At 36.4% G+C, this 14353-nt stretch overlaps 1 protein-coding gene across 50 annotated transcripts in view; it reads right to left on the reverse strand.

The window, feature by feature from the left end:
* Nucleotides 1–14353, reverse strand: part of adgrb2 (adhesion G protein-coupled receptor B2) — a 554448-nt gene that overhangs the window by 39139 nt on the left and 500956 nt on the right. For 25 of the 50 annotated variants that reach the window (XR_015515959.2, XR_015515958.2, XR_015515944.2 and 22 more), the window contains 3 exons: nt 11122–11214; nt 6535–6578; nt 4636–5381 (listed from right to left, as the gene is read on the reverse strand). Coding sequence is in view for 15 of the 50 variants with exons in the window: in XM_087294491.2 (XP_087150617.2) it covers nt 4636–5381; nt 6344–6358; nt 6539–6578; nt 8119–8553; nt 11122–11214 (1329 nt within the window). In the remaining 35 variants the exon portion in view is untranslated. 50 annotated transcript variants of the gene reach the window in all.

Below are 14353 nucleotides of genomic sequence, written 5' to 3' on the forward strand. Positions count from 1 at the left end.
TTATGAACACCTTTGGGCCGTTGGGCAGGTGTTAAAGTAAAATGTTAAATAATTCAATAATTATTGAATGGTGTCGGAGAAGAACGATAGGCTACTTTTAATCAAGGTACGAATTACACATTGACGATCAGGGGGGTCACCTTTTTTGTTAATGTTAGTTTGTGTAATTCAAGTTTCAGTTAATTATATTTATGTATTTATTTAGTTCAATTAGATCTGATAATTAGATTATAAGTTTCAGTGTTTAGAGGGATATTAGGTGTATTCTGACCTATAGTATACTCTTGTTGGCTATTTCTGAGGTTACTATGGGTCGAACTATACAAACTATGCAGCATAGTTTAATTTTACTTTTGGGCTATATGTAGAAACAAACATGATGTAGATCTGCCGGTTTCCAACTTTTTGGTCCAATATTGTATTTACAGTTGTATGAATCGTTATAGAAGTGGTCAACTGTATATTTGTATTATCTATTATTTTAATTATTAATATTATTATTTTTTTATATATTATTATAAGAGACAAATCAGAGGAAACTCTCAGTATTTAAATAAGGGTTGTCCAAAGTCGGTCCAAGAGGGTCGATGTCCTGGCGATCAAGTATAAATTAGAACCCCCCCTGTAATTCGCACCCTGCTTTTAATATGTACACTCCCACAACATTACTCAAAAAGTGAGATCCTATTTATCTATTTGCATGGCAACCTGAAATGGGTTACGGAGTCAAAAAGGGTCAGACAACCCAATCTCACAGGACAATGTATCTATTTAATAATGTTGGTAAATTAGTGGCTAATTTGTATTAAAATTGCATTATTTGACCGACCGCTGCCCCTTAAAATAACCATCATTGAGTTAACTGCTGATCATACACTCAAAAAAAATGACATTTGCTGTTTGTTTAAACTACTTATTTAAAATGAGATGAAACAACACAATTATTTTTTTGTGACACCTTAAAAAATGTATGTTCAATCCACTTAAATGTGATTATTTTTTTTGCTTGAAATGTTACATGCTTTGTGTTAGCCTCTTTAATTTAATAAATTGGTATTTTTTGGAGCTATGGTGTTGCCGCCTTTATGAATTTATTTTTGCAATATATTTGTGCAGTTTTTGCTGTTTGCCTGAGCACCCATTTAGAGTGATGTGCGTGCCTTTGTGCACTTTTACAATGTAAAGAGGAAAATTTTATTTAATTTAATTATTTTTTTAATTTAATTTATTTAAAAAGAGGATATTTAATTTCATTTTATACATGGCTCACAAACTACCAATATCATAACAATGCAAAGGTGTTGTTTAAATGGACAATGAACAGACAGAACAGAAAACTTTCCACTTTGACACTATAAAATAATTGGTTCTTGAGTTTCAATTTCCTTTGACATTTACAAAATCAATGGAACACCTTACATTAATTATGACAAAATTAGGGTGATATTGTGTACTCTGAATCCAGAAAAAAATAAATAATTAAATTTTTACTGTTACATTGTAACAATACAAAGCATGGTTTAAAATTAGTTTAATTGATTTAGAAACATATATTTGTACTTGGAAAATGAGATTACTTGATTACCTTGTCCTAGAAAACAAATGACCTAACAGTGCAGGTCACTGAGCCACCTATAGCAGCACATACAGGGTGAGCCAAGCTGTGTGAGTCTGTGACATGACAGATTCACAAACACATCAAGAACTATCATATATTTGGTATAAAGGCTTAAAACCAAAAATTGGATATGTAGCAACAGGAAGTTCTGAAGAAATGCACAAATCACTGTATGTCTTTTAAATCTGTATGAATGTTTTTTTAAACCTATGCTATAAGTTGAATTGTAGTTATTGTCCATTGAAAAAGGTGTAGTTCACAAAAATTTGCATATATATATATATATATATATATATATATATATATATATATATATATATATATATATATATATATATATATATATATATATATATATATATTAAAGAAATATGGAAAGTACAGTAGTAACCATCGATATCCATAGTAGAAAAAATACTATAGAAGTCAATAGATCCCATTTCAAACATTCTTCAGAATATCTTCCTGATTTCAATGTCAGAAATAAACTCAAATAGGTCTGGAACAAGTTCTGTAAACGATGACAGAATAATCATTTTGGTTGAACTTTCTCTTAAAAATATAATGTAGCCACTTTTAGAAGGTTTCCTACACCTGCGCCCTCCGGAATATTTTTATTTCCAGTAATTGAGAGTTAAAATGTCATATAACAGAGCTATAACAGAAATATGTGTAACAAAAAGAGTTTAGGTTCTTCAAAACACACAGTTAGCCGATATTTTCTGACACTGTATGGCAATTTGTCACAAGCTCCAACTCACAGACACAAAGCAGTCATGACCTAGGCACATGGTGCTCACAAAGGGAGGATGTGTATGAGGCACAGCATGTACCTTGTTTAAAGTGTGACAAGTTAGCTGTTTACAAAGTGGAGTTGCTTCAGGTGTCACCGGGTGAGTTAGGTGACTGGAAGCCAAGGAACTACAAATCCCATTGGAGTTGATGTCAATACCAACACTAAGGAACTTTTCCCTGTGTGACCCAAACTTTAAGACACCAAACTTAAGCCACTGAGTTCTTCAGAGGAAAAGTGAAGTTTTAAAAATCAAACTGCCTCACTGCAGCCTTATCATCGAAGATATTATACAGAAGGATATATACTTGCATTTTCGGTGCATAGGCACTTGTGAGTATGTGAAATTGGGAGAAATGAAAATGGAGAATGGATGATAAATATAGGCATTAAATAAGGTCTTAAACCCTGTGGATGTGTAATATAAAGAGTGACACCCGCTGAAAAAAAGAAAAGAAGATTGTTTTTAGATTACTACATTTTGAATAACAATTTAGACTAATTATATATAAAGTTGAAGACTCCCCTTTGATTTTTTTTTCTTTTTAAAATATTTCTAAAGTGATGTCTAACAGAGCAAATAAATTTTCACTGTATGTCTGATAATATTTTTATATATTATATTAAGAAAGTCTTATTTGTTTTATTTTGGCTAGAATAAAAGCAGTTTTTAAATTTAAAAAAATAATTTTAAGGTCAAAATTATTAGCCCCTTTAAGCTATATATTTTTGATAACCTACAGAACTATCATAATAAAATAACTTGCCTAATTACCCTAACCTGCCTAGTTAACCTAATTAACCCAGTTAAGCCTTTACATTTCACTTTAAGCTGTATACAAGTGTTTTGAAAAATATGTAATAAAATATTATTTACTGTCATCATGGCAAAGATAAAATAAATCAGCTATTAGAGATGAGTTATTAAAACTATTAGGTTTAAAAATGTGTTGAAAAAATCTGCTCTCTTAAAGAGAAACTGGGAAAAAAATAAACAGGGGGGCTAATAATTCAAACTTCAACTGTATGTATACATATTTATAGTTTGACATCTAACATCATTTAGCACTTCATGCCCTAGTCCCAAGAACTATGTGTAGGGACAGAGCGGGAAGGTTTTGTGTCCGGTAATGAAGGAGCACAGGCTCACCCAGGCACTTCCTCTGGCTGTTTCGCTCTCACCATCTGCTGTCCCTCCTTGTGGGGCTGTAGTGTAATTATAGAGAGAAGCGCAACTGCATACACACGCACACACTCCGATGCACTCACTAAGTTGTGTAACATCATGTTGACAGGGGATTCGGGGTATAGAAGGCACACCTGAATGCATTCCTGAGACAGACTGATGATGAGGGTGATGCTAGATGATCAGTATGTATGACGTCCCCGAGACTACAGATGATGTACCATCATCCAGTCCCCGAAATGAAAGGAGACATTACTAATAAGATTATTCGGCTTTGGTGTTGCTCTCCTGTTACAACACCTCAAGGGAAGAGATCAGTCAAGAATTATTTACTCACTGTCGGATCATTGCAAACAAAATTTTTGTCAGCGTAACATAAATTGACGTCTTTGAGGGGAAAGGGGTTGAGGTTTAATGTTGTTTTGTACCCTAATAACTACAGACAAACAAACCTATCTACTTATCTATCTATCTATCTATCTATCTATCTATCTATCTATCTATCTATCTATCTATCTATCTATCTATCTATCTATCTATCTATCTATCTATCTATCTATCTATCTATCTATCTATCTATCTATCTATCTATCCATCCATCCATCCATCCATCCATCCATCCATCCATCCATCCATCTATCTATCTATCGTGGTTGATAGAAAACGCAAGTTGGCAATGATGCCAATTGTGGCCATTTTCCTTTTTTTGGGAAAACTAGCCCATTCATTGTGTGTCTGTTGCTATGTAGAATTGTAACTTTGTGTGTTTGTGTTTATTGTGTGCAAAAACTGCATTCAAGCTTGGATGTTTGATTTACGTTTTCATCTACCTGAAATTTTCCTGCCAGCGTGATTCTTTTTGCTATGAGGTCCCTCTTTCCCTTTTTCCTGGAGATTACAGCACAATTGTGCACCTACCATATGTCTCAAGTCAAAATTACAAACAACGGGTGGTTTCTGAAATACCCTGAGCCATTCAAAAAGTGTCAGAGATTCTAGATTATGAAAGAATGAACCCTTACTTTAACCTCTACTTACTTCCAAAGATCCAGCCGAGATGCTGGTGTTGGTGCTGCCCAGGTTGCGGGGAAGGGTTCTGGTGCGCTCCACCGTTCCCGAGGTGAGGATCTGCCGGACAGAAGGACGATTCTGCTTGACCTGCAGAGTGTGGGTGTTGGTGTGGGGGTGTGTGTGTCCGGCATGGGCCGGTAACTGTTTGAGCGTGCTGTAGGAGCGGTTTAAGTTCATGCTGATGTGGTCTGTAGCTGCAAAGTCTGCAGGGTATGCTTCGCTCTCGGCTGGATGCAGAGTCATTGGTGAAGGGGGTGGGGGAAAAGGGGGGTCATCTACTGTAATGTTTAGGGGTTTCCCCTCATCCTGGGGTGGAGGAGGGGGCTTAAGACTGACTGTTCGACGTGGCAACACCATGTAATCCCCTTCCCCACCTCCTCCACCAGTTGAATCCTGGGTGGAAGAAGGATTAGGTCGGGCCCAACCCAACCCACTCTCTGTGCACAGATAGATGGGTCCAGATCGCTGATGCTGACCTTGTTGCTCCACATTGACCTCTTTCTTCAGTGGCTGCTCGCTGAGCTCGTTTAGGGGACCCAACGGAGGTACCTGTACCAGGAGGTTAGGGGGTGGGATGTTTCCAGGCAAACTGCTGAAATTAACGCCTTCCTGATGAGCTGCCAACTTGGGATCATCCTCGTCATCCAGGGAGATGCGAGATAGGGTTCCGGTTATGGTGGCAGGGTTACAGGTGTTCACCTCCTTAAAGATGACTGAGGTAGGGAGAAGAAGGGAAGAGAGGAAGAGAACAGAGAAAGACAGAAGTGGGGAGGAAGAAAACGACAGAGCAGAGGTCGAGTACACAAGACCACACAGATGGACAGTGACAAAGAGAAACCAACCATAACAAAGTTGAGTGGTGAAATGATACATGATAGAAAAGAAAGGGGAGAGATGGAGAACAGTTTTGCAAGAACTCCCAAAGGAATAGAGCCCGGATATTTTGTAGAGAGGTTGAAGCAGTAGGAGTGCAAGCAAGATTCAGGTAGGTGTGAAAAGAATACGATTAGTGGAGGGAATGATGGGAAAAGAGAAAATGAGCTCAGTTGCAGTGTGTAGAAATGGAGGTTGTTGGTGCAGAGGTCAGAGTTCAGTAAAGGGTCAAAGCATGCAGAAGGCAGTGAGGGCAAGAAAGGACAAATATTTTCAGGCAGGTAAGTTAATAGTTGGGAGTCTCAGCATGCAAAAGGCGCCTCAGATATACTACAGCAGGGGTTCTCAAATTTGGTCTTGGAGGGCCGGTGTCCTGAAGAGTTTAGCTCCAACCTTAATTAAACACACCTGAACAAGCTAATCAAGCTCTACCTATGTATACTAGAACCATTCTGGCAGGTATGTTCAAGCAGGTTGGAACTAAACTCTGTAGGACACTGGGCCAAGGCAAGGCAAGGCAAGTCACAAATCAGCTTCTCTAAGACAAAAAAAAAAAACATCAGCTGTAATAACCGAACTGTTGGTATTTAATAAGGTATATATTTCTATAATGGTAATTCCTCCAGGTTAAACTGAAAGCTTTAACATGCTGAATGGTAATCAATAAGCAAACATGCATGTTATGTATGCCAATTTATGCAATACAACGAAATAATATTGCAACAAATTACATACATACATGCATACATACATACATACACACATACATACATGAATGTTCCAACTTAAGAGCGAGACTTACATGGGTGTCCTCTTTCTGCAAGTGAGAGGAAGACAATGATGTGCAGGGTTTAAGTTTACGTTAACTTAATCAGACAAACTGCATTAGAACCAGGGCAATGTGAAAGAACCAGTGAGGAAAGTGAAATAATAAGGGAGCAACTAAGGTAGGAAAGTGACAGCACAGCAAAAATGGTAGTTTCAGAAAGAAACATACCTGTTTGGCATGCCAGGTCCACATCTTTCTCAAAGTCCGTCTGTGCAGGTGAACGAAGGACAAAAGAGACTATATTAGTTTCTTATGAAAGGCAAATTGTCCATAACTAAACTAAATATATAGATACAATTTCCTAATAATTTACACAACTATACAACTTATGGTGGGGGGTGGGGCTGATCACAGTTACAGACACTATTGGTACATCTCCACTAAGTATGGTACGGTTTGGGTTGGTACGGGTCACCTTTATTAGGCTTGCATTTCCACTGCTAAAATGGTGCCAGTGGTATGCTTTATGCTTTAGGTTGCTGAAATCATTTGCTTATCTGTTTTTTGGGCTTCTCCTTAGTTTATTTCACGCATTTGTTCGTTTCTGAAAGGATCGGATGTCACACGCACTTCAATAATCACACGCACCTTATTATCTTTAGCTCAAGAAGTTTGCTATTTCAAATTTAGATGCGCACATGAGCTCTCTCGAGAAAATGAAACAAATTAGACGGCCTTGAAGACAACTATGGGGCACAGAGTAGATGACGACAAAGTTTGTTTGAGCTCGGGTTGACCATGGCTCATTATTATATGTATTTATTATTACGGTGTAATCTCTCGGCTGGGTTTTTAAAAATGGTGCTTCCTCTTTTTTCATTCTCCTGGCTTGTGCAAGAGCTAGTGACGTATCTCTGTAAACCTATAGCATCCAGCTGCTCGTCTTGCTCAACGTTTTGATACACCTTTTGTTGTGCCAAGTACCCTTTCGAAAGGGTATCCAAATAGTAGTATGGTATAGTTCGCTTTTTTGATACATTTTGACAGTGAAAACGACCATAAAAACGTACCAAACTATACCGTACTGTACAACTCAGTGGAAACGGGCCATAAGTGGTTAAAGAGTCCATCAAAAGGAACAAAATTCTAGTTTTAGCAATCAACATTTAGCATAAGCAGTGTTTCGACAAAGTCCTGGTGTAGTGCAACACATCTGCAACACCTCTGCAATAAAAAAGCTGATCCCTTAGCACCAGCACTAATTACAATGAAACAAAGAGAAAATACATTTGCATACCGCAGTCTGACACAGCTGGGCTTAATCTTCCAAACAACAAAACAAATAGTAAGAGTACAATGGACACAAACTGACTGTGTCCCTCAGGGTAAACCCAAAATGTCTGTCCTAGAGTGGCTCTTTTTAACCTCAGGCCCTCATTGGAATGCAGTGTCGGCTACTTCTGCCAAAAGAATTGACTCTCAACAGAGTTCAAAACAGTGCTTTAGTCAGGGCATTACACTGTTGAGCAATTTTAGCATCTGAAACGAGAAAAAACTATGTACAAGAACACCTGCACATGGAAATGAAAATGCATGAGATGAAATAACACCTGTGACTAGGCAAAATCTCTACCGCACAGCCACGGCAACAAAGCAGTTACTTTGCACTAAGTACCTTGAAGTTGGATCTGCTCACAGCTAGCCACTTATCTAATTAGCCGGCTAATATGCTCACACTGGGTTGTCATCTACACTCTAAAATTGACAGAACTAACTCTACTGCAAACACGCTCATTTCAAAGACGTACGGTCATGTGGTTTTGCTCCAGGACTAGGCTTTGGCTCTGGTGGAGAATGTGGGCTTGGTTGTGGTTGAGCGCATGGTTGTGGTTGAGCGCATGGTTGTGGTTGAGCGCATGGTTGTGGTTGAGTGCATGGTTGTGGTTAAGCGCATGGTTGTGGTTGAGTGTATGAATGTGGTTGTGGTTCAAAGTCTGCGTGTGGTTCTTGTCAAGAGTATGGACATGATTGTGGTTCATAAGATGGTTGTGGTTGAGAGTCTGAGTGTGGTTCTGGTGGAGAATATGGGCGTGGTTATGGCTGTGTCCGTGACCGTGATTGGCCAAAGCTAGTGGGGGGTGGGCGGGGCAGGATTGGTGGCAGCCTTGGCAGCACCCGGGTGAATATCGGAGCGAGCCACACTGCTCCTGACTGTAGAGACTAGGACGGTGCGAGCACCTCTGCTGGTAATGGGGCAGATTGAAGAGAAAGTAGAGAGAAAGAAAAAGTGAGGGGTGAGTTGTGAAGAGGATGCAGAGAGGAGGATGCAGTGATCCCTCTCATCCAAACTGATTCACACACACACACACTTGGAGAGTTCCTGCTGTAGTTACCATGGTTACAAGCAAGTCTAGTCTTTGACATAACAAATCACTGCAGGGTTCTGAGTAACAGGCTTAAAAACTATATTAAAATACCCCATAAGGTTTTAAGTACTAAGAATGTTACTTGAATGCTTTCATGTACATACTATAATTATTGATAGGTTAATTTTTTAAGCAGTTTGACCTTCAAAAATAATTTGATATACAGTTGAAGCCAGAATTAGTAACACCCTTTTTAATTTTTTTTTTTTTAAATATTTCCCAAATGATGTTTAACAGAGCAAGGAAATTTTCACAGTATGTCTGATAATTTTTTTTCTTCTGGAGAAAGTTTTATTTGTTTTATTTCGGCTAAAATAAAATCAGTTTTTAATTTTTTTAAACACCATTTTAAGAACTAAATTATTAGCCCCTTTAAGCTATTTTTTTCCGATACTTTACTAAACAAACCATCATTATTCAATAACTTGCCTAATAACCCTAACCTGCCTAGTTAACCTAATTTTAACATCTAGCAAAATAGTATGTCATCATGGCAACGATAAAATAAATCAGTAATGAGTTATTAAAACTATTCTGTTTAGAAATGTGTTAAAAGTTGTCTCTCTTATAAACATAAATTGGGGAAAAAATGAACAGGGGCTAATAATTCAGGGGGGCTAATAATTCTGACTTCAACTGTATGTAATGCTATTCAAAATACTTTTGATTTGAGTGCTTTACAACAAGAAAGACTTGAAAGAACCCCTTTTAGCCTTTGTTATTTAATAGAGAAGTAGTAACTGACTCTCTTATGAGGCTTCTGTGCTGTTTAGTTATAGGAGTTAATTTATTACAATACAAAAAACAAGAATTTTTGTCTTGTCTCTAGTCCAAATATTTCAAAACTCTTAAATCAAGAAGATTTTTCTAGACACACAAGAAGAAATAAGTATTATTATTTTAGAAATAATAAGTCAAAATTAAATGAGTGTAGTCAAAAAAGACTACATTATCTGCCAGTAAATAAAGTAAAATAATCTAAATTCAAACCAAAATCACGAACATTTTACTTACCCAACTGGTGGATATTTTAACTTAAGTGTACTGTAAAATCCAACAGTTAACTATATCAAATTAAATGAGTGTAGTTAACTCAAAATTGACTGAAATTCAATTCTACTCATTTGAAAAGAGTTTTAAACTCGACATTGAAGGTAATGAGTTAATTAAATACCTCATTACTTCAACTTAAATGGAGTAAGTTCACAGTACTCATATAGATTCGTTTTAAATGGTTTGAAGCAATCGGTTTCCTCAAGCGGTTTGAGTTGCCTTAACTTATTGGGTTTTACAGTACTCAGTTGGTTTGAGTTCTCTTTATTTATTGGGTTTTACTGTGCTCAAATTGCTTCATTTACTCTAATAGATTTAGTTTACAGGACTCATTAGGATTAGCTTTTGAACTTAAATAGTTTGTTGCAATTGGTTTCCTAAAACAGTCTGAGTTACCTTAACTTTTTGGGTTTTACAGTGAAAGAAAAGGATTTTGTCCTGGTTGTATTTACACTAACAATAGAAACTCTAAAGCAGGGGTGCCCAAACTATTTCTTATGAAGGGCCAAAAACCAATATTTATTGAGGCTAGTGAGCCGAAGGTAATTATAGTTAACATGACTAATTTCCTAATTTATTTAATAATAATAATAATAATAATAATAATATATATATATATATATATATATATATATATATATATATATATATATATATATATATATATATATATATATAAACTATATTTAAAATTAACTTATTACAGTAAAAACAACAACAATCTATATTTAATAATCTGATTTATAACATAATGGAGCTAAACCAGTTTTTGCCTTGATTTGCTTGCTGAGGTCTTCTTCTCTATTTGTCGAGTGACAGCATTTACATTATAACACCTCAGATTCATTTACAGCATTAACTTTCAGTTTGCTTTTAATGTGGCTCAGCAATAACCCCCCAAACCTCTCTATCATTTTCACTTTCTTCTCAGATGAGATGATGAGCCAAATCAAAGGTTACAATAGACCAACTCTGGCCAACAGGCTCTACTTAGGGATTCTCTGCTGTGAAGTGATCCAAGTCAGCTGACAAAAACACCATTTATTTACTGCATTTAAGTGTCAACAACTGCATGGAATAGGGCATGATCAGAGCTATGTTTTTGTTGTTTGCTGTGAGTTTTATGATAACAAGGATGCAATGAAAATGTATAAGTTATGATGTTTAATTAATCCTGTGAAATGGAAATGGATATTCCCTATAGCATAATACCTTCACTCAAAAACAAAGTCAGGTATTTTCACCAATGCTGTAAGTATGAAAACAATTCTTCAGTGGAAAAATCCCCTTTAGTGTCCCCCGTGAGATGAGATGGAATGGAATGCTATTCACCATGATCTGCACCTGGCCGTTCTTGCAGGAATCCGGAGAGTTTTCACTGTCGTCTTTGCAGCCACCCATCCTGCAGCGCACTGCGTCCTGCACCTGAGGTGGGGAGATGGGATACAACCAGGATGACTCACAGATATGCTAATTCAAATCTAAAACCATGAAATAAGAAAACAAGACTGCACCTAAACAAATAAGAAAACATTTGGGAGACATTATCAGGGTTGGGAAAATAAGTTCTGGCCATAAAAGAAAAAAAATAAACAGAAAAAAAATCATTAACACAGATACCAACGTTAGTGATTTGTTGTCAAAAATGACAGTTGGGGGACGTGGTTAAGAATATTAGCCTCGCCTAATACCTATAAGAGAGACATAAAAAAAACAAAACAGTAAGTTAGCTAACTGTGTATGTTAACTAAGATCATCACTAATGAGCTGGACTTTCCACCTCTGATAAGTAGTGTAGGGCATGTTCCTTTAAAAAAGTAAATAGTTAAAGTTACAGAGTTACATAATTATAAAAATAACCAATTACCAGGGAAAGTAACTATTGGATTACTTTAACAAAAAAATGTATTGGTCAAATGACTATAAAATAAATATAAAACTCTGTACACTAATCTAGACTATTTTAATGGTGTTATGGGACAATGTAAGAGGCAACGGCAGCATGTTATCAACTACATATCTAGATATTACTTTGTTTAGTTCTGTCTGAGTAATAAGAGTTTGCTGTGGAGACAAATTGTTTTTGTTTTGACGTCATCCTTTGGTAGCAGAGCTCATGTTATCCCCTGCATTTGTGGTGGCATGTGACGCCGTCAGGTGCTTCATTAGATTAAATTACTTGCCACCGACGCAGAGAGACTGTTTTTTTTCCTGGGCATAAGTTGCATGATACATAAACATTCTTGCCTTTCGCCTCAATGAGGGAAAAGTAGTGCTTATATTTCCAGTTTGCAAATGATACCTTTGAAAAAATATAAATAAAAAATAGAATTAATATTTTTTTGTACTTTTAGAGGCTGGCTATATTTACACACTTTTGCGCACAGCTGTGCTTAAATCCCCTTTAAAAGAGTTTTTTTTTTTTTTTTGCATAACAGGTCCCCTTTAAATGGCTCTGATTTAAATAGGAATCCGGTTAAAAGGTAGAGTTGTGGTGGCAGGGGGCTGAAAGAATACAGATGTAGGGCATTCTTGACTATTTATAGGGGTTCGGTCTTAGCTGATTGGACAATAGAATGATTGCAAATAATGATTTAGACTTGTCAAAACATCTGTGCGTAAAGGGATGGGCAAAAATACATTGAAATGTACTTTAAAATGAAATACCAAATACCTTAATTTTACATGTATCAAAATAAACTAAAAAATACAGCAGCCACAAATGTATCCACATAAAATACTGTATTTTGTATTTTGAAAATACTACAAAATACTTTGATGTGGGAGTATAACATTAGCAAACCTTCTATCAAGGCATATTCGATCAATATTAGTGAAGTAAACAATGACTGACAGCAACAGCGTTTTCCTGAGAATAATTTAGTCAGCTTCTCTGCCACTTCATTCTACTGCCGTACAAACTTTTCTTTCTCTTTCATTTTAGTATAGATTTTGTAGAAATTTCATACAGAGGGTCCTGTTTTGAAGATGATCTCTTTAACCTCTGTAAAAACCATCTAATGCAGATAATGAGCTGGAATATAGTACTATATATCTTCATTGTGTATCCTTCTATTGTGTGATCAGTAAAATTGCTGCCATCTCTTCACAGTATTTTATATAATAAAGTTTGATGTATAAAGACAGAGCTTACTGTGCCAAATATTTGCCAAAAGCTGCATTTTCACTTACACGTGTGAGCCACTTTAGGTTTAGATCCAGATTCCCTCTTAATGACTAGGCCACATTTTTGCCAACTGTGGCCCACATTTGTCCTCCATCATTTGGGCCAAATTTACCATTTTCCACATGGACCATATTAGGCTCGCATTCAGATTACGTTTTGCCATAAGTGCCAAATCTTTGCCTTAAATGACCCATACATAAATTAGAATCTTTGGCCACAATTTGTCATTGTACAGGTGGGCCACTTCAGGCTCAGATTTATTTTGTGGGCCGAAAGAATACCACCAGTGGCCCACATTCACATGCTATCTGTGGTGTTTACTACGTAAAAAAAGCAGGGGGGCTGAATTTCTTCCCGCTGTCCTGTGGTAACAATTAATGATGACAGTAAATATCCTAAAGACACCAGCAGCTTTTATACGCTCAGGAGAATCAATTGGTTTAAACTAGCTATTTTACTAATCTACAGAGAGCATACATATGAGATTTTTTCAAGCTACTTTGATATTATTTCATATTCCTCAGTGGCAAACATTGCAGTGAGCCTGTTTGCATTTCCACAGGAGGGGTTTGCATAACTGCAGATGCATACGCTTTACAACAATAGGCAGAAAGACACTCCCTTCCCTTAAAAAAAAGACAACATGATAGGCTGTTTCCCCTGACGACAGTGTAGCCTTAGCAACGGGATGCCCCTCATTTGCATACAGATTTATGGCCACAACGCCTACGGAATGACCAAGTGAAAGCACAACGTCTCCTAACCGAGTAGATCAGAGCTCATGTTGCTAACAAAGAACATAATAATGCCAACTGAGAATGTCTTAGACTGGACTTTAACAGACATTAGAGTTGAACTCTGCTTTCATCACTCAAAAACTTTGAGGGAAAAATGCAGAACTGAGAACAGAGAAGAATCAAATGGATATAATATCAAACAATTAGATCACAATGAAAGCCTCATACATTACTACCTATGTATTTATTAAAATAAAAATAATGCTACAAAGGTGAGAGTAAAAATAATTGATTACAAAATATTTTCTTTGCCAATAAATGCTGTAAATATGAATTTTCTATTCATCAGAATTTTTAAAGTTTTCACTGAAATGTTGATTGTAGTATTTGTGACACTGAAGACTGAAGTAAAGAGTCAAACAGTTTTTAGGAATCAATAATATTTTAAATTAATCATTTTAAACTAATTAAATATCACAATATTTAAAGGGATATTTTCCAAAAATTGAAATTTACTCACTAGTTACTGACCCTCAAGTTGTTTTAAACCTTTATGTATTTATTTGTTTCCTCTTGAACCCAAAGTAAGACATTCATAATAATTTTAGAAACATTATTAACAGGTGGTCGCCTCACAGCA

This window comes from Danio rerio, chromosome 19, assembly GCF_052040795.2.
Source record: "Danio rerio strain M-AB ecotype USA chromosome 19, GRCz13ab, whole genome shotgun sequence".
Taxonomy (NCBI): domain Eukaryota; kingdom Metazoa; phylum Chordata; class Actinopteri; order Cypriniformes; family Danionidae; genus Danio; species Danio rerio.